The sequence below is a fragment of the Ptychodera flava genome, chromosome 10 (assembly GCF_041260155.1).
Source record: "Ptychodera flava strain L36383 chromosome 10, AS_Pfla_20210202, whole genome shotgun sequence".
NCBI classification, from domain to species: domain Eukaryota; kingdom Metazoa; phylum Hemichordata; class Enteropneusta; family Ptychoderidae; genus Ptychodera; species Ptychodera flava.
Window position 1 is genome coordinate 33,405,299 of NC_091937.1, and position 22,072 is coordinate 33,427,370.

Sequence of the window (22,072 nt, forward strand, 5' to 3'; positions counted from 1 at the left end):
TTGCGGGCTTTTCGATACAGGCAAGTGGCAGATATGTCCTGCCTTGATATGTCTCCGGCTTGATTTATTCTGTAAAACCTGTGCGGAAAGAAAACCAGTATTCAAACACGGCTTTGGCTAAAATATTGAGTATCTAACAAAAATGATGCTTGGTACAGTTTTTAATTTAATTGGTGGGCTTTTTTATCTGACAAGATCAAACAATCAAATAATGACTAAAATATAAATGTTTACATGCTGCCGCAATTCTGACATGTAGAATGGTAGCGACGATTCGTTTACTATTAAGGTTCCAAGACAAATTAACTGTCACGTGATAGTTATGTAACCAATGGTGACCCTGTGGTTACCAAAATGTTCCCTTATATCCAGGCTTTCAGAAAATGTATAATTCTTGGGGGTTTTGAGCTTATTAACCACCAGAGAATCCTTAGATTAAAAAGGTCAATTTCTTGTCTTGGAACCTTAAGAACAATAGAGTGTGTACATGTGATCATGCAGATGTGAAGCTTAGAATTTCCGCCGTGCGTAAAGCCTACAGTTATTTTAATCATTTTATTTTGTAAGGTTTACAGCGGAGGAGAAAAAATGACAATTTGAGATCGACATGTGCTAGTGTTAGAAACAACACCTTTTCTGTGTTTTTTTAACTGCTTCGATTTGTTTTTGGCCATGGTGACAAACTTGGCCTTTTTCTGTCTCTCCTTCTCTCCGTGTTGCTGTTCTTGATATTGAAAGTAGCTTTCTCAGTTTGTTGCATGTAGAATATAATGAGATAAGTATAATGCTTAAAATGGTAATATTCAGTAAATTTTATTCCACTCAATATGGAATTGACAAAGTTACCATACCGTTTGTATACTGCAATAGGTTTAATTAATTTAACGGAAATATACCGCATAAATTTCATTAATTATTGTGCAACGGAAATAGTCAACCCATAGAGCTAGGTATCTTATATACGCATTATTGAAATGACTTGCCCATTTCTTATGTAATGATAAATCATATGACCGCTTAAAGGTATACTGTCACCTGTTCCAATTTTGCCACAGTTACCATGGAAAGAGAAAATATAACCAATCACAGATTTTAAGCGGGTGGCCGCTTTTTAAAGACAGCGCCCTCACACGGGGATTTTGAATACCAAGGAACGCCCCTTTGACCATATATGGGCATATTTAGATTACAGGTGACTGTATACCTTTAACATGACCCATGTACTTTACCTTTGCTACAAATTAAACTATTCATATACCTCCTCCTATATCTTCTCAGAGTGTTTGTCTATTTGTTTGTATGTTTTTTGGTTTTTTTGTGTTTAGAGAAAGCCATTACCAACACAACACAAAGTTCTACTTGACTTGGCTGTTGCGTACTGAAAAGATCAATATCGCAAGTGTCGACGGCATTGTCGGTACAGTTTTCTCTGTGTATACAAGGCATATAAAAGTAGAAAAACACGTTTCTTTCCAAAAGATACATCAAATGATGGATGGCAATTAATATAAGCGTATTGAGTTGTTTTAATGTTTATCCATGCTGCGTTGATGTAGTCCGTAAGTATTTGTAGTGAAGGAGAAACACCGTTCTCGCCTAGCTTGGTCTGTCCCTCTGCGTAAGGTTTAAGGTTTGGTGACTTTCGCTAAGTTAATGAAATCAATTGATCTGCCATGTGTGGCCACATTTGACAAAAATGATACACCAAAAAAGTCACGCGTCGAAGTCCCAGGTATCAAAAGCTGCAAGGTGAGCGCAGATGCGAAACACACAGGTACCAGTACTTGTTCCCAAACTTAAGTATACGAAATTTCTTTGACTTGTAACGAAAATGACTCCCTATGGGGAAATCTTGGAGAAAATACTTGCAAAACGGAGAAGAATGTATCAGAATCTAGTTAATTTTTAAAAGTTATGATGGTCATGGGAGAGTCCGTATCTATATCATTTTTAGACAAGTTTATGGCAGTAGCGTGCATTCCTTGAAGTAACGAACCTTGCAATACGAGTAAACCCTTCGTAAGGAAACAAGCATACGTACCATACCAATTTTTGTGGAAAGCGCCTTCCGCAAGACACTGCGAACAAAGACCCGGTGTTTTGGGTGAGCGATGAAATTATTTTTCACGTCGCACCATCCTATACCAGACATACGCCCATACAAGTCTTGCTATCATATACGGTCCATTCGGTATTTTTATCGTGCAGGCCTATCAGTATATATACATACCTTCATTTTGTTTCCAGAGATTGAGTTTCGAGTTGTACAAAGCATCCACATTGTTTTCGAAAATAACTTTCCCTGTCGCCCGTTGTCTATCACCCCTTCTGCAATTGAGTAGCGTATGGACAGTCTCAATGACCTAGTATAGTAGCAGACGACAATTTGTGCGCAAATGTGATGCGCGGTTGCTCACAACAGCGTTCTGGAAAAAAGTACCGATCGTGATATTATGAAGATAGCAATGCGCGAGCGACGTTTGGTGCTGCCAAGAAAATAGTTCAAGTCTGTATTTTAATTTTGCAACCGTCGCGTCTTTATTGCTGTAGCTTGTTGCAAATTATTTTGTAGAATGCGCCTCGGTGATAGGAATCAGACAGAGCCCTATGCAGTAGAGTAGGACTCTAAAACTTTTAGCATTCTGCTCTGGTCAACCACTTGTAAGGCCCATTTTGAAGCTAATGGAGTAAATACAATCCGTGGCACTTTGCGGCCAGTCCATTTTCTAACTTAGGTATTCAATTAGAAAATAGAATGAAACGTAATTATCAAATTTCAAATATGTTAATAAGGTATCAAAAGACGTAACCGTCCTATGGTAGCTAATGATATATAGCCGCGGTTTTGTTACAGAGAGATGCCAAAACAATTAAATGAGGTATATTTTGTGCGTCCAAAATTTTGTAAAATGTTGAGCTCGTGGGCATAACTTTCCCACACAACACCCAACACTTGCCCGCCCATACTTCAGTCTGCACTACCTGCTACCGCACGTAATGGTAAAATGAGCGTCAATGGTGTCAAAATTGACGGAGAATTTATAATTTAAATGTGCCAGTGTCATGCTGAACATATTAACTGGCATGATATCCAGGAACGCACTCTTTCTCTGGTCAGCGACAATCCCGACGGCAGAAAAATTCTCTGGCAGGATGACGTGGGCGAATTCGATGATCTTGGATCGTCAATGGACGCTACCTATACGAGGTTAGAGAGATTTCGGCCGCCCCACCGAAAAGACTTTACACTGGCAATGGCTCCTTGCCTGGAAATTAGACTGAAGTGCAAAGTACGGCACAACCACTTCATGCGAGAGCGGTAATACCATACCAGAGACCACAAGTAGATAAATTTGGTTCACGACAGAGGTACCGCCGTAGTTGACAGCCCTTGCTTCTACACTAAAAGCACTGTCAACTACGATGGTGCCTGTGGTTCGCGAACCTCGATCGGGATGCCTTGACTTGTTGCTGCATCAAGCTGCGAACAAAATCACTCAACTCAGACATGAAAGCAATAGCGTCGAATAAAAAAATCTTATCACGCCATTGATATCTTGAATGTCTGTCGGGCGGGTCAAAGACGATAATTATTCAAACTGTGTATAAGCCTACGTGCCCGTTGAAATTTGTAGAAAACAAGTGCCCGACGAAATTATATTTCTATCATGAAATCATTCAGAAATTACACATGTATGGCGCCTATTCTTTATAATCAAGGCCCCACCCTGGGCCCCACCCAGTACCTTTATTACTAAAACAGATCACGCCCACTTCCATATCTTGGAATTAGAAAGTTGGGACCTAATTTCTAATTTCTACTTCGGGATTCAAGACGTCAATGTAGTATTGTCTAACTATTACTGATTTTAATTGACTTCGATAAAAGCCGACATAGTAATGTGGGATTTATTAGGGCAAAAAATGGTTGGCCGCAAAGTACCATCGTCACCAGGGCTTTAAGCTATGTCTTATAAAGTTGTTTGTGGCAAAAAATCTCAACTTCAAAAAAGGCCGAAATGTGCTTCATGTGTTCGGCGAACATTTTTGAAAATTTACAATTTGCCTAAGTTCAATTTTCTGATTGAGTTTCCAAATTGAAAAATAGACTGGCCACAAAGTGCCACAGATTCAATACACTGAGTTTTCAACGGCTTAATTTTGTAAAAATCGAATAAATAATTTTCCTCCCTTGAGTGAATGCAGGGATGACGGCCATTTTCGAATTTCAAATGTCTGTAAAGAATGGTTTTCCATTATCAAAACTTTCAGCAAAAGTTTAAGTCTTTTAATTTCGAGGCTCACACTACCTTAATAATGAAATATGACGTCATTACTAATGAGCCCTGTTGAATTCGTTCTACAAGTGCGATCACGATCATTAAAGCCCCACTAGCTTACTTTTAGCATTGTTTTTATGATTTTACTTTCAAACTAAAATAAGTTTGTGAGAATGTAGTAATGTAGGTGTGTGTATTATTAACTACCAGCTGGTATGTGCAATTTTGAACAAGATACAGATTACATTAATGTTTGCCCAAACATTAAATCGCAGCCCCATGCAGAAAAGCAAAGACTGCAGCTGTGGATACTGTGCATATCTGCACTGAAATCTTCACATAAACTGTATAGAGTAGTCCAATGTAATACACAGGGGTGAATGTTTTCAACTGTGACAATGTTCTGTTTTCTTTGTAATATTACCAATTTTTGAAAAATGGGCGGGAAATCGAAATGACTGTTAAAATTTGGGTTTACTCGTCAAATGTTTCACAAAAGAATGGTTTCCTAATATAGTAAAACAGCCTATATTCCTTCAGATGGTCGAATTCAGAGAAAACCAGGAGAGCATTAGGAAGATAGTTTGAGGTTAACAAATTCCAAGAGTTACAAACGCTAGTGGGGCTTTAACATGTTGTCCGATATGATGGCACTTGATGACATTCAGGATTCCAGGAGATGGTTGAAGACAACCGTGCTCGCGAAGAAACCTTCCAATATAAAACCTCTGATTTACCTTACAACTCGACTTGAATAATATAGTATATGCCCTTTGATTTAGTAAAGTCTTCAATTGTCACGACGATCGTATACTTTACATTTGAGTGGGTAGAAAGTTACAGGATATTGGTAGAACAGAAAGGAATGCACAAATTAGTTTCTAAAAGCCACCAAACTGTTCAACAAGAATATATTAGATAGGATGTAATGTTACCACATTACATCCTACCTAATATGCTTCACTCGATTTCAGGGTGATGCTCATTTACAAGGCGTGAAGGCCTCTAAGTTTAATAAAGGACTTACACGGGCGTACAAGCCGTCTCTTGTGCTTTCTCGGTGTAAATGTCATCACAATGCTCAATTGAGTTGTTTTCGTGACCTGAGTACAAAGAATGTACACCATGATATGCATGCTGAATATTTATGGCAAAGCAGTGCCGCTCCTGCTTGAAAATGTACGCGCGGCTGTCGCACAATATTTTATAACAGCTCGACAATCTCCAACCTCTCTGTGTATGTGTCGTTTTCCATTATTGAGCTTGGGCAATATTTAAATCATATATACATTTTTCCAATGAACATTAAAAAACCGAGTCATCATGGTGCTTCAACCCGCCTTTGATTTTTATGTGCACGTTTCTTCGCTGATTCTATCCGTAACTTGCATATTATATATTACTGTTGTTAATGGTATAATCGACCGAAAGCTCAAGAGTTGTTGTGGAACCTTAACCTTATAGCATAAATATATACGCGTAGCTGCAGTACAGTAGCTCGAGGTTTTCCCTAGCTATTTGGGTTGGAGGCAAAACCAGGTTTTACCGTCCAACTCCAATACCCAGGCAAAACCTCGAGCAAAGAACTATCATATGTGGATTTTAACTTCTGCATCGGCCATTAAATGGGGTTGCAAATGGTGCAAACACGTCTGGCGTTTTGTAGTTAATCTTGAAATATCGACATGTTCAAGATGTACTAGGCGATGCTGAAGTTTACAGAAATATGTGGGACTTGCCCAACTAACGATTTTATCTCTATCTACTGGCAACACGACCTCTGACACACATAAATTTACGCCCTGAAAGGCTCTAAATGTTTTACGAACAGTACGAAGTATCATTTCAATGAGCATTTTATATTTTACGCACGAGTGTTACGAACCTCGTTGCCGGTGAGATGTTAGTTTTTAGGCGATTGTTTCCTTTGTCACTGTGAAAATGGGTGGAATCATTTTTCACTGGTTCCTTTCTTTCTTCATATCGTGCCATCTTTGTTTGCTTTTCCGTTACAAACTCACATTGCCTAATGTACACCAAAGCCGTATCATTAAAATGTCCCCAAAATAGGTTGTAAAATAACTCAGAGCGCACAGCCATATCGTTTGCACAACTATTAACAATATATTCTTTGTATATATATACACATCTAGTCCCTTTTCATGACTGCACATGTCGTTTTCACAGAAGATGTATAGCGGAATGGCGCGTTTCTATATAAATTCCTCTACCCCCTATATGGTTAGTCATATCATTTTACATAGGGAGTACGGAAGACATGTTAGTCTTCGATTCATCTTCAAAATTAACTAACTGCGAGTCACCATGACAGTTTTATCCAATTGATACACACTTCTGCGAGACTGATGAATACCATTTACTGAACGATTTTACAAACCAATGTGATTCTAGGGGGTCCAGCTGATGAAAACAACTATCGGAGGGCCACCTGGGGAAACGTAATTGTTCCATTTGGAGAATTAGAATAGACCTGGTGTTCTTAGTTATAGTAAGCCCCAATATCAGGTCCCCCAAAAGAATGACATACGTTGACAAAATTACAGGAGACAATATAATGGAGAAAACCGTAGAAACATGTCGCTTGGCAACAAGACGTATTTTATACGAAATTTTTGACACAATTCAGTGACCTTTTAATATATTGCAGGTAACTAGTACATGAGTGATTTAAGTGAAAAATACACCGTTTCGATCATTGACTTTTAATGATATTCCAGTGCAGTGATTCGCCCAATTTCAAGGTTGAAGACCCACTTCTTCGTGTACTCATTTTAAAATCACTTTCTCATTAAGTGACTTGACAAACCTAAAGTCAGTTCATTTTCTGTTAAAATCTGCATGTAAAAATAACAAAAATCACTGTCACCTTTGAAATTGTGATAGTGTTGGAAACCATTGCTAATGCCGATACACGCACAGGCTGACAAACAACAGATGGAACACTTGTGTGCAAATTAGACTCCGTCATATAGCAAACTGGAATGGAATGTACATCAACATAGTGAACGTTTCATTTGATATCTTAAGGTAGTGTACGCCTCGAAAGCGAAATATTTAAACTTTTCCTCAAACTTTCCTTAAGGAATCTTTCCATCATTCTCTTTCAAAATCAAGAATAGAAATCGGAGGTCACCGTTCAAATTTTGGAACTAGAGAAACAAATAACCCAAGATTGACCGATATTCAAAATCCAAAATGGCCGCCATTCCTGTGTTAACTCTATGGAGAAAAATACAATTTACTAATTTCGAAAAACTAAGCCGATAAAAAGTTTTTTACACCAAGAGCTTTGAAATTAACCCCTACAAGTGGTAGATCGGAAAAGAATTAAAAAGTCTGAGTCCATATAAGCTTATCTGTCCACGAGGCGCGTTCTCCCTTAAATACCAGTTTGGCCTTCTCACTGCTATAGGTTGGAAAACTCAACAGAAGGTATGACTGAACATTAATTTACTAGGCAAACCATGACAGTATTTATGGGAATAGCTGACGTAATTAATCGTAAACAGTAACTTTTATTGCCGTATGCAGCTCGGAAAGAGTTCACATAGTCACCGCTTTTGTACAGAATTCTCTGTGCCCTTGAGGGCTGATCCCACCTGCTGGCCATACTGACGGTCCCAGTTCATCACGAGTTACCTAGAACTCGCGTCGTTAATTGTCAGCGGATCCAATGAATTAATTCGTTCCCCCGGACAAGCTATATACTCTTTGAGATGTAAAAACCCTAGGCCCTGAGGGCCACCTGTAATGAATTGGATGAGAAATTTGGTAAACACAATCTGAGTGTACACATTTAACGTTGAAAAATGTTTGAGAGAACTGCTTTTGCAAAGAATATCTATATGCTTCGAATCAGATAAAAGAGTAGAATTCTGCGGAGAGAGTGCGCATGCCTTGCCAACAGAAAAATTTTCAAAGTTTAAAACGAGAAAAAAAATTGCATTTGCTTATTTTGATCACCTGCCACACAAAGTTCAATCGTCCATCACGTCGTAATGTGGACAAGGCAGTTCTAACGGAAGCAGTGCCGCCAGCCACACAGCGGCGAGGATTTAAACGTCAACCAGTTTTTATGTATATATAAATTTAGCGGTGAGGATGTTCTGTGCCTGGAAGTTGTTTTCGAGCGTATTGAAGACACAATTAAGAAGCATTTCCGTGATTATTGACGGTGAATTTGATCAAACAAGACTATTCAATTACATGTATAAAGATTAACATGAAATATGAACCTGGGGGGGGACATAATTTATTAAACTCATTTTCCACTTAATAGTATATACATGTATAGTTGAACAATATTCACGCTATTGAATTCAAGGTTGTATGAATGGCCTTTGCGTGACAGGTGAACAATTCTCTGTTCACTTGATCCATACATGTAGACAGTGTCATTAGGTATTTTTGTCATTTTGGTAATTAAGGGAGTCGATTATATTGTTTTGTCATATTACTACACTCTGATAAGCCGATCAACACAGCTTGCCGTCGACAACGCTACACGAAGAAAACATTAATGTCAGACGTCTGCAAGAAATGAAGAACTACAGACTGCTCAAACAAACTTCAAACATAGATGATACCGTACATTGCACTTTGCAACGGCATGTACATTGAGTTCACGATAAATTTTAACACGGTATTTCACTTTTTTCTTTAAAATGTCAAAAGTTGGTCGAAAAAGTATGACTTACCTCTGTGATACCACAGATAGGAATGCTGGGAACGTGCTGTGACAACAACACTCTGTGATGAAGAGAATGGCAGTGCATTCTGATAATGTTCGATGCATCTGTTGACTTTGTGCTGAGTGAAATAAGTTCTGCTCCGAGCAGCGTGTGCTTAAATAAAACACCATGCATTGATATTTGTGACGTTTGTTTTTTATTGTCGTTCACTCGTCCCTCCGTCCGTCCGTCCATCCACCAATCCATCCTGCACCCACCCATCTATCCATCCATCCATCGGCATCTATGCCAGTCTTTCAACCCCTGCCATAGATAATGCAAGGCAGAATTGTAGTTGTTTCCACATATACTTCAGTTTCCGATGAGAAATTAAATTTCATAAAGCAGTATCAAGTGTTCGACTTAAATTAACTTTTATCACTGATTCCAAAATTGAAGTTTTCTATCCAAAATATTTACTCAATTATCCTTTGAGTATTTAACTATTGCCACATTACAAAAGTTTAGATTCTCTGCGTTTTGAAAATAGGCCTACATAGTATTAGGGGGGGGGGGTTTCTCATATCATCCTGGATAAGAAACATTACTTTGAAAAAAGTGTGTTGATTAGTACAATGCCACATTAAAATACTCCACAAACAGCAATAAATTTAAAGAGACTTTAAAACAGTCATAGCTGGAAAAACAAATTTTGCTAGAGGTAATGTCCTTGGTTGCCATGGCGGTTGTCATACTCACCAATTTGAAACGTGAGCATGCGTCACATCCGGGTTGCCACAGTAAATGTAACTTGTAACCTTGTTTTCATATTTTGCTCCGTTTATATTAACTGCAGTTTCCTTGTGTAGACCTATTTACTTATACGGGATTTTAAAATGACCACAGAGTATTTGGTTTCTCAGTGCGGTGTCAGTGTGTGAAACGCACTGTCATTATATTGTTGCCGAACCTGAATCCGATGATCAACACTCAACAGTGCAGTACAGAGAAGTATACACAATGTAGTTGTTACTGTTGACACAGACAAATAGAGAGACTGTTTTTCTATTTAATTTGTCTGTGCTGTTGATAAGCTGATCCCGGGTATTTCTACACGCTGTAAACAGTATTAGCAATAGTACCTGGCACATGCAACAGAAACCTGAAAACAAATGTCGCGAGTTACAGGTACTTGGCCTTCAACTTTAAAACGAAGGGTCAAGTTGAGAACGTCGTCATAACATCGAAGGCAAATTCACAGGTGCCTAGGTTGCCGGTGTACATGCAAACCGGCAACCCTGGCGGTGTACACCGGCAACCCAGGCACCTGTGGGCAAATTGATTTATTTTATACCTCACGGCTCCATTTTGGCACAAAAAAGGACGTATTTTGGAACTATTCCAACCGAGGTTAATCATCAGTCAATTTTGGTTTGACAAATAGATATTAATCAACATATCGAATTCCCGTGGGGCGATTAATCGACCAATTAGATGACTGTGAACCATCTATCACCCTTTCAAACACCATATTCCACACATTACTTGACAATCACGCAATGTTACAAACATTAATTCGACAAATGTATAAGGATTGCGAATATCTTTTGAGTTTTGTAGTCCTACGCTGACGGAACTTATGAGATCCAAAATATCAACAACCTGTACGAGCAATTCTGTGATTTATTCTCGAACAATTTTTGACAAATACATGCGAACTCAGAATGCATCTCGGGGACAGAATTCGGACTCAATGTTGGCAAAGTTTTGCAATGTCAAAGTTTTTCAATATTCTTTCGGCCTACAATTTGGGGGGCTCATTTTGAAGCTTATGGACTGATTAAAGTTTTCACTGGCTTAATTTTGTAAAAATCGTGCATTGTATTTCCCCATAGAGTTAACACAGGGATGGTGGTCATTTTCAAATATCTGTAAATATTGGGTAATTTTCTTTCCTCCAGTACCAAATTTTGCACCGTGACGCTCAATTTTCGTTCTTGAATTTGAAAGAGAAGGATTTAAAGTTTGAGCAAAATTAAGGTTTAAGGCTTTCATTTTCGAGGTGCGAACTACCTTAGTGTGAATATCAAGGAAAAATAATGTAAAATGCGAATTAAAATATCAAGATTAGGCCTGGACAAAATGTAGTGAAGAGCTATTCCTCGCCTTGCTCGAATGTAACTTACCCTACGACGCTCTATTATTTAGCCCATTGATAGTAAAAGTGAAGCATGGGAAGTTGTCTACGAGTTCCTCCTTCATTGTATGCTGTATACTCCGAGACATTTAAAGGGAAGATCCAGTACGCCTATTGCGTTGTTTCACGACTCAAAGCTTTCTAAATCACCTCCACCACCACACCACCACCACCACCACACCACCACCACCATCATCATCATCGTCCCTGGCGTTGTCGTCAACATCATCATCTGCGAAATCAAACTTGATATTCAATTATTGTTTATTTCATATTAAAGTAACCAATCATCACATTAAATGTGTGCGCAATCTGATATTTTATCTCCTTGTAATATTTTTGCGTGACGTGTATGTATTTCGTTTCTATAATAACTTTCCAGATCGGCCCAATAGGCCTACTCAAATTGCCAACCCTTTTTCATGAAATTGTCGAAACATTTCAAATAGATCATCGTTCTCTATTTCCTTCGTGCTCAGCATGTCTCCTTTTTGGTTTTTCTTCTTCTTTTTGTAACATTTTCATCTCTCATACCCTACTGACCATGCCACATTTACGTATTACCCTATTTGCTAATTTTTGGCGCTCAACTTCGTTTGGCAGCACAGGCGCTCGTAAGCCGGGTAGTCTGCCAGATCGATCGATTTTCTGCTCAATCTATCGTCATGCTCGCCACGGCAACCTAAATATTTCAGCAAATAAATAGAATATTAAATATTAAATATTGAGTATTTAGGTTGCAGTGGTGGGCATATCTAGTACGGGATAAATAGATCGAGCAGAAAATCGATCGATCAAGCAGACTACCCAGCGAAAAGTGCCTGTGTTTGGTAGGCCCATATTATCGATGCGACTTTTGTTCGTAGAAAATGTTTAGATGAAAGTATTCTGATAAAAATGTAGCTTTTGCTACCCCTGTATATTTAAGGGATAATCGTAGAGTTTGTGCTTCTTAGCTGGAAATGTCCAGGGTTCATCTGTACCAAATGCGGGGGATGGGGGCGGGGGGAGTGGTTGGATGAGGTAATTGCCCCTCCATCACGATTTGAGCATACGTTAACTAAAAGAGACAACGCATAGGGCCGAATTTCAGCGCATCGCAACATCCGCAATCGGGCTCCTTCTGGTCTGAGATCCCGGTGTTGGATTTGAAAATCTGAAAAATCGAAAAACATTTTAGGAACAAACACAAACACAACAAAAGTTACTGGAAAGCGTCATACTCCCGTAGTAACATCTGTATCCGGGTATTTTAGCAAACTACGACCGCAACGGGCCCAACTCCAGAGTTCAATTTCTGACCCCTTATGACCTTTGGACTATAACATCGTTGTGTGTACTCACCAATCATTTCACACTTCGGCTCCGTACGGTTCCGTGATGTGGTGGCCTCCGCTCCGTGTACTGTGCATGTGAGAGACCTACCTACTACCGCCACTTGGTCAGACAAGATGGACATACTTGGTTTGTCGCTAACATGGTGGTTGATTATTTTGAGCGTCCTGCTATTCTACGCGTAAGTAACGGTATTATTTAAAGTTATTTTGACAACCTGTTGCAGCTCCGGGTTCTAAACAGTAAGCCGCGATATTCGTGCGTGTTGTTGTTGTTGTTGTTGTTGTTGTTGTTGTTGTTGTTGTTGTTGTTGTTGTTGTTGTTCATGACACTACGTCAGTACTGAGGCAAAGTTGTTTCCCGAGATGCAGATCACAACGGCCTGTGCCCGGACGTTGGAGCCTAAGTAGGCTAGTAGGCTAGTAGACGTGAACAGGCAGGACATTGTACTTGATAGCAAATCAACTTGTTGCATCATCGAGCTTCATTCCGTTCCTCACTTGATTAATTTCTTTTTTATCCCGAGAAGAGACAGATAATTTATACACATGCATTCACTCGCAGCTGTTGCCTTTTGCCAGGTACTTTTGCAAGAACCCGAATCTTTTACAACGCCTTTTGCTTCTTTAATTTAAAATGTCTTTGCACCTGTTTTGCTCACGCGCTCACACACGTGAGCAATATGTCGCAGCGATGTCTGTCTGTCTCCCAAAAGCCCTTGAGAAATTGTGCTTGGCAGATTTGGCAGCATGGTACACTTTTCTAAAGTTAAAAGATAGCCCGGAAGATCATCATCAAGACAATGATGACTTGTACAAAACTGATGAAGAGGATGATGATCATGTCTAGTGTTATCAGAAGATGAAGTTGATGATGATTATTCGAGGGGTGGGATGATTCATTAAACAAATAAGTTACACATTATGATTTAGGGTCAAAAATAAATACACCTACGTAACAGATAAGTCCCAAAATTGTAAGATAATATAAATCAATCGGTATATTTTTTTCATGCATGTTCATAACATCTTGACCGCTTCAGGGAGTCAGTACATGATGCTAAGACAGGTTGTGTAAGTCATGTAAGAGGACTAAAAAGTGTCAGCATGGACATATTGTGTACAGGCAAATCAATCAATCAATCGATCAATTAATCAATGAAATTATTTTTCTTACATTACAAGTGGGTGGACTGTCCTCTGTCTTCCAAAAAGTTATAAAAATTGATGGGTATGTCTTTTGGGAAATTATGTTCATTTACTTCGAAAATAATAAACGCAAAGTCACAGAACCAATTTGAAGACTTCAGTTAACGCTTGAACTGGAAATGGACTTAACAAGAATGTGAATCCTTTTCTGACTCAAGTGTTGGCTAATTGATAATATTAGTTGACTAACAGAGTTTTTGAAACATCAAATTTCCCTTTTTTGTCACTTGTCATTTTATCAGGTATGGAACATGGACCTTCTCCACGTTCAGCAGTCAAGGAATACCTGGCCCAAAACCACTGCCATTGGTTGGCTCATTTTTATCCCTCATGAAAGTGAGTAGTTTAATTTTCTAGCTGAGTGACTTTATGCAGATATTCCATTCTTTCTTGAGATTTCACAATGTCAGAAAGAGTCACTTTGTCCTGTTAATTATAAGATAACCTTTACTTGTACCTGTGTGAAATGGGTATAAATAATGTGTGTGCATAATGGCAATAGAGCTGTTTGCAAATAACTTTTGGTTTTCTCATTAATATGCAAAATGAATGTTTGAATATAAATTTAAATGGTGACTTCAGACTTTGGACGGCATGATTTGCTATATTATGCAGTCAAAGTATTCCAAAGAGCAAATCTACTTGCAAGGTGACATGAAAGTAGGACAAACGAATTCACTAGTTCACACCTCAAAAATAAAAGACTGAAAATTTTGCAGACATTTTCCTCAAGCAAACTTTCAACCATTCCCTTTCAAAATCAAGGATGAAAATTGATGATCACATTGCAAATTTGGTACCAGAGAAACAAATTACCAAATATTAACCAATGTTTGAAATTCAAAATGGTCGCCATCCCTGTGCAATCTGTAATGGAGGAAAATATAATTCATGATTTTCACAAAACTACGCCATTGAAAAGATTTCTTACTGCGAGAGCTTCAAAATAAGCACAAACAAGTTGTAGACCAAAACAGAATTGTACTTAATATAAGAATCAGAATACCTGTCTCCGAAGCATCTTTCCTACCTTCGTCATGATCTGTTCACATTTCAATAAAGATCAGGAGCTGGATCATTTATCCAATCTCTTCTTTGTATGAATTATTGCATTTCTTTTGTCATGTCTTTTTTTGTTTCCTGCTAAAATGAAATTTAATGGCCTGTGATTTTTTGCTATCACTCTACTATGACACATTATCGCATCAAATTCAACTCAACATACTTTAGCGTACACATGTATATTAATTATTAATTAATTATTATTGTATTAATTATTAATTGCAATTATTAATTGTATGAATTCATTAAGAATCGTTTCTCCAATTAAACAAATAACACCCATACAGGGTCAAAATTTAATAATCTTAATCATACAATTTTTCAGAAAAATTGCTCAAAAGTCAAGAAGTGTAGAATTTTTTCTGCGTAGAATCTACGATATTGATATCTTCCATATGATCTGACCGACAGGACTTCCCACAAAGGCTGTTAGACTATAATCAAGAATATGGAAGGGTATATGGGTGAGTAAGTGCATTAAGATATTTGAAACCTGAAAATTCTTGCCATTTTATTACAGAGCGGCATATAATAGCTAAGTGCTCAAGATATTAGGGGCTGTAGATAATTAAGACATGCATATGAAAAGTGAAAGTCACTGCATTTACAAAGGGAGGAAGTTTAACTTTATTTCAATTATCCTCTGCAAATTTTTACCGAAAATGTCATGTTTAGGACATGGAAACTGTTTATGTGCTTACAGTTGTGACTTAATCGTCGGATTTTCTTTGCATTTCAAAATTTTTCTTTTGGCCCGGAGAGAGGGGGATATGAGACCAAAGGTAATAAGTTTGCTTGCAGTGCATGTGGTTGATTATCCATGGTCCCTTATATGAACGGAATGGTAGTAATTTCAAAGTGCATCAAACTTACGTTTAAATTTGTTCAACATGCCATAAAATTTTTAAGTGGAAAATGAGAAATTGAATTGTCTAATATTTGACAGCTTGCATTTAATCATCAGTGTAAATTTCTGGTCGTTTATTTCTTTTTCCATTTTTGGGGTCTATTTTAGGTTTTATTCTGGCAGAAAGCCAATTCTGGCCGTATCAGATGTTGATATGTTGAAACAGATTATGGTGAAGCGGTTTAATCACTTCAACATCAGAAAGGTAATGTCACAAACTGATGAACCGGAAGTGTACTGATAGGGATGTTATCTGACAACATAACAGTCTTTTTATCAATTCATAAAAACTGAATATTGATCTGAAATTTTGACAAGAGTATTGGAAATTCACACTGGCAGGAGTGGCAACACTGATACTGCATTAGTATCGATTTTATGATTCAAGATGAAAAAAAATCATACACCAGGGGATCCAACCACAGGGTCAGACTGCAGCAGTAAACACACACAAAAGGATTGTCTTAATTTCTGCTGACAGCAACCTATACTATGTGTGCAATTCAATAATCTGTGCAAAGCTGTTAATTGCAATCAGTGCTGTTTGTATGCATAATGATCAAAATGAATGTGAACGATTTTGTATGTTTTTAGTGAGTCTTGATTGATTTATTAATTTTTTTTTAAAGTTGGATGTAACTTTCTTGAAAATCAATTTAGAACAAAGATTACATTGAGAATTTAATTTTCAATTGCTCTCTGTTTGGTGTTTGCAACCATCTTGTATTTGTAATTTCCTGGTCTTTTGGACAATTATAAAATATTTTCCTTCTTTTCAGAAAACAGTGATCAAAACTGAACCCCTCACAAGTGCTATTAGTAGCCTGTCGGGGGCAGCATGGAAGTACACACGAAATGTTCTCACTCCTGCATTCAGTGGTGCCAAGATGAGGCAGGTGAGCTGGGGTCAAAGGTCAAACATAATGTGAACGTCACCATTAAAGCCCCAGTGTCTGTGACTTTTCACAATATTTTCATGAGTTTATTTCCAAACTGATACAATGTCATGTTGTGTTCATCTGTTTTGTATTACACTTGTTAAAAAAACTTATAGCTATATTGAATATGTATGTGCAAAAAAATATATGGCCTACTATATATATACTGGTTCATGTGAAATCCAGATGTTAAATGCTAACTCCGTGAAATAACACAGGAGCTATGCATTAAATTGATTATTCTTTATTCGCTGACCAATGCTGTAGTAAACTTGTTATTTTAGTTTGCAATTTAAAAGCACAGTAGTTCTAATGTAGTCACTTTTAAAATGGCCTTTTTAGAGATTTAATTTGCCCACATTACTTATGCAACTCCTTGGTCACAACTGGATGGATGTTTCAACATTCTCAGAGCTTATATTGTTAAATAGATGTAATTTTGTGCCTTGGAGAGTAAAATTGGATATCTTGTGAGAGCAATAATCCTTCAAGCTGCAGATACTAGGGCTTTAAAGTGAAATTGCACCATATCCTAATAAATTCCCCACTTGCCAGTTTAAGTCACTGCTCTCCTCGCTAGCGCAGCAAGCTGAGCACATGAATGTTCTAGTCTGCAGACATTGATCACAAAATGTATATAAACAATTCTGCTGCCTTCTAAATAGAAAGTCATTATATATAGTGAAAATATACCTTTGAAGCTTGTCAAAGAAAAAGGCAATTTTAATACCAAGAATCAATTTATAACTAAGTTTGAACCTTATAATCTGTAAAATCATTTCACTACAGATGTCCAAGACCATCAATGGCTGTGCCGACACCATGGTGGATAACTTGCAGAAGAAAGTTGATGAGGGTGCAGATGTGGACATGAAAACGTATGTAACATGTATTCAGATCAAAGCTACAAATACAGAGTAGTGGTCACATGACCTTTGAAAATGAACTTAAATGATCTAGGGATCCCTAGCTCAGTTTAAACTGTATCACTGAACTTAATATGAATGACTCCCTAGCTTGCTAGTGATTAATGTAAAATGCTGTCTGTGTCCAGTAACTATTTCTGTTAAATGTCAGATCAAAGGTGAAGAGATCCTGATACAGTTTTCCAAATTCTGGATCATATAGCCTGCTGAAGTTCAAGTAGAAATGCTCTCAATTTCCTGCACCGTTTAAACACTATATACACAATTATATAGCAAGAGTATTGTCAAAATTCAGACTTAAAATTTTATTGCAATGTTAATATAATGGCTCACATAAAATGCTTTGGAAAATACTGTCTTCTGGATTGTCTTTAGTTTCATGAATAGAATGAGTGGCTTCAGTTGCTTTGCAGCATGATATTGAAAAAAAATATCACTAAGCCTCCAATCATACCATTTAGTGTCTGTAATTTGAGAGACTTGTTAAAGTTTTCCATTTTTTTCAGAACTTTTGGATGTTTCAGCATGGATTGCATTGCTCGCACAGCGTTCGGCCTGGAGGTGGATTCCCAGAACAATCCTGATGATCCGTTTGTGACAAACATAAAGAATGTGTTTAACTTTAACCTTTTAAATCCAGCAATACTATTGTTGGGTAAGTGAATTGACCTACAGGTTCTATTGATTGCAATGATAGGATGTTATTGACTGCAGTCTTGCTTTGATAATACATGCATATGATAGGAACATAATGCACTTATGCGTGCAAGCTGAAAAGTGTGTGATATGGCGTTACATTTACTGCCCACTACTCTCCCTATGACCTTGCCATTGAAAATAGAGATCACGTTCATTGTATGGCAAATGAAAATAGTGTTCACTGCGTACATTTGCAAAGTCTATTTTAAAGCGTCCATAACCATCCAATGGGAAAGGAAGATAGTGAAGAAAACACAGCAATATTTTTATCAGTGAAACAGATAGTTTAAAAATATGTATGTTCAGTGCATATAAAACATTCATGTTGATAAAATTCATCTACACAAGTCACTTTTGAATACAAGAGATTCTCAACTGATACCTTATTATGCGGTTTTTCCCCCAGTTCTTTTTCCATCATCACACAGGTTGTTAGAGATGTTTAACTTCAATATCTTCCCCAAAAAGACAATAGAGTTTTTCTCTGAAGTGACGGAGCAGGCGATGAAGTTCCGACAGAGCGAGACTGAAGACACCAAGGTAATCAATTTCAATTTATTTGGATGTCTGTCTATTGTCCAATCAGTCAACATGTTGTTTGACATTTCTTGTTATAATGTACCGGTAGTAATGTTTGGCTATAAATGACCCTACAAGTCTACGGTTTAGTAAATCATTAAAATTTTAAGCAAATAGGTGGGGCATTACTCATTTTCAAAATCCTGAAATTTGGTCTACTTTTTCAACAGCATGTAGATTTCCTTCAGCTGATGATGAATGCTCACAAGGAGAATGACGCAGTTGAACTTCCAGACGACGAACAACTGGCAGACAAGGACATTGGCTATTTCAAAGAACGTGGATTCACCAATCAAGAAATCCTAAGCAATGTGAGTGAAACATTAGTTGCAGATTTAAGCTTGGTTGCGATTGGTCAGTGTGGACTAAAAGTGTGAGTTGTCACCAATTAGAATTGAGTTTTCTAGATGATGTTGCAAAATACTGCAGTGAGCCATCATGTGTATAATTTGTTAATATGTTGCTCCCACATTAAAAGAACAGTAGCTTTAACTTTTGATGATTTTTCCACTAATTTTGTTTTGTCTGTCAACTGCAAGTTCTTGTTCTACCCTCTAAAGCATCATCCATACATGTTAAATGCACTATTATTGTTTACATTTGAATTCTTGTTAAGTCCAAAATTTTCGCTTGTCAACAATAATAAGGCTAAGTAATGAATTTTTTTAAAATTTTTATCCCCTTATACATAGATTTTGGGAAGTTGTCATGAAAAAAATATAGTGTATTTGCATGGACTTTTAATGTGTAGATTTTTGCCTGCAAATCTTTCTTTTCAAATTCGTAAAATGTACTTAAAATGCCTGTATGCTTGCAGAATAGCAAATTGTAGTTTAAATAATGGAGGTGAAAGAGAACTTTCTGCTGTGATTCTTGAATGGGCACTCATATATACATTGAAACACTCAAGTAAAAAGAAACTAATTTTGTTTGTAAAATTTTCTGTGTGTGTGATTTTAAACAGTTTACCAACCTACTACATTGAGTTGACAAGCTGAATACTGTGTATTTCAACATGCTTTTGAGGATGTAGAACAAAAATTGTAGCTGACTTTAAAACAAAACTGGAAAACAACTCAAAAGTTACTGCCAGCTACTGGCTCGCTAACAGCGCCCTCATTGGTGATTTTTGTTGCAGGCTTTTCTATTCTTCACAGCTGGTTATGAGACGACAAGCAGTTGCTTAGCTTGCTCAGCGTATCTTCTCGCAGTCAATCCAGATGCACAGGACAAGCTCATCGCCGAGATTGACTCAGTCATGGAAAGCTGTGACAATCTCAGCTACACAGCGTTACAAGAAATGTCTTACCTAGACATGGTGATCAGCGAGGTACTCCGGATTTATCCGCCCGCCATTAAGACCGACAGGACTTGCACCGAGAGTTGCACCATCAAGAGTGTGCGCATACCAAAGGACATGCATGTGATGATACCAATCTATGCCATACACATGGACCCTAAACACTGGCCAGATCCAGAAAAATTCATACCAGAAAGGTTAGTACAATACCAGTCATCAAGATTGCAGCACTTTTATTTATAGATCAATAGTAAGTTCAAGAAGACTCTAAAATAGAGGGGAACTTATCCGCTACTTGATAAATCTTAGATATTTTAATCAGTAAAATCAGTTTTCAAACAAAGGAAGAAAGTAATTTACAGTCGGTGTAGAGAAAAACATGCTCATCATACTTAATCTTGCAGTAATCTTACACTAAATTGGTTTGGGAGTAAAAGAAAGGAAAGAGAGCAATTCGTTACTCTTTCTAAATATCACAGACCAGAAACAAGTCTTAATTTTTTTTTGCCTTTTAATAGAAAATTCTTTCATTTAAAGTATTCTTCTAATGTACATCTGCAGTTTAGGATGCAGTTTACGACACCATGGTGTTCATTAATTTTGCTCAACTCCAAGGTTTCACTCTGTTGCACTCCTTTTGCTCCACTTCAATGCATTGTTGTTTTTCCTCAGGTTTTATAACTCAGGTAACATTTCTAGTGTGCTGTTACGTTTATTGCTTGCTTTCACCTAAATTGACTCTGTCTGACTTTTCTCTATCTGTGTCAAATGAACAGGTTTACCAAGGAGGAAAAGGAAAAGCGTAACCCTTACACATGGCTGCCGTTTGGCAACGGTCCTCGCAATTGCATCGGTATGCGATTTGCATTGATGGAAGTAAAGCTGGCATTGGTCAGGGTACTACAGAAGTTTAAATTTGAAGCTTGTGAGAAAACACAGATATGGACATTAATTTCTTTTGTTTGTTTACAAGTGGTACGTTTGTACAAGGACATAAATCTTTTAAGGCTTGAAATTGTCACAGGAACACTCTTTCAGTGTGTTTGTTCTGTGTATCGGTAAATTGTCTAAAAGCAGGCTGCAAATGAGGCTGTGGCTTTACAACAAAACATTTGTACATGGAATATGTTATATCTGTGGATAAGTTCAGTTGTCACTAAAGATGAAACATTACTTTTTGTAACGAAAAATGTGGCCAAAAAAATTACAAAAAATGTATTGTGTGCTCACTCATGAAATATTATCGATAACAATTTGTGTAAAGGGTAAAGTCACATTGTTTTATTTCAGACAATACAATTGAATGTTTATTTAGAATATTGACAAAATGTTATTTATGCAACGAGGATGGTATGAAAATAATTTTTTACCGTTTTTCTTGTGAGAACACACCAACCACATCCACTATGATATTCCTTGTTTCTGCTATTTGCTCCACAACTCCAGATTCCACTGAAGTTTAACAAAAGAGGAATGTTTCGACAAGGAAGTGTCGTGCTGAAATTGGTGAACAGAGAGTAATCTGGTTATCAAGACGGGTCATCATTCTCTGGCTGAACATTACAGTATTGAGCGGTTGATTGAGGGCTCCCTTCACTTCGAGGCAATCGAGAGTGCGCCCTCAACCTTGTTTTTGAAACAAGCTACAAACAGGATTTGATATATACAAAGACTTTCATGATGCAAGAATATTTACCATACAGTTACAAATTTGGTGTCTTTTAGCATTAGCTTTGCCCATTTTGTAATATTCTAAAATTTTACAACATTCTTCAGGGTTTTGAAATCATGGAAACATACCATTCATCATGTTGACAGATAGGCAGATGAAAAGTGAACAAATTTGTATTTGCTATCTGACAAGTAAATGGTACATTCTACTGAGGAAGTGGATCATATAACAAACTCAGAACCTCAGAACTACAGTAAAATAAAGCTTTCTGGTGCTAT

At 37.4% G+C, this 22,072-nt stretch overlaps 1 protein-coding gene and 1 long non-coding RNA gene across 2 annotated transcripts; one reads left to right on the forward strand and one right to left on the reverse strand.

The window, feature by feature from the left end:
* Positions 1–7,889: 7,889 nt before the first annotated feature.
* LOC139141480 (uncharacterized) lies at positions 7,890–10,221 on the reverse strand. Its single transcript, XR_011554193.1, has 3 exons — positions 9,731–10,221; positions 8,999–9,295; positions 7,890–8,046 (listed from the first exon to the last, which is right to left on the reverse strand). It is a non-coding gene; the product is annotated as an uncharacterized lncRNA (long non-coding RNA).
* A 2,291-nt stretch (positions 10,222–12,512) lies between these two features.
* Positions 12,513–22,072, forward strand: LOC139142564 (cytochrome P450 3A9-like). Its single transcript, XM_070712544.1, has 12 exons — positions 12,513–12,684; positions 13,954–14,047; positions 15,185–15,237; positions 15,789–15,885; positions 16,460–16,576; positions 17,408–17,496; positions 18,051–18,199; positions 18,650–18,783; positions 18,993–19,133; positions 19,961–20,319; positions 20,899–21,097; positions 21,569–22,072. Exons 1-12 carry the CDS (start codon positions 12,620–12,622, stop codon positions 21,641–21,643), a joined length of 1,572 nt encoding a protein of 523 aa, XP_070568645.1. The 5' UTR covers positions 12,513–12,619; the 3' UTR covers positions 21,644–22,072.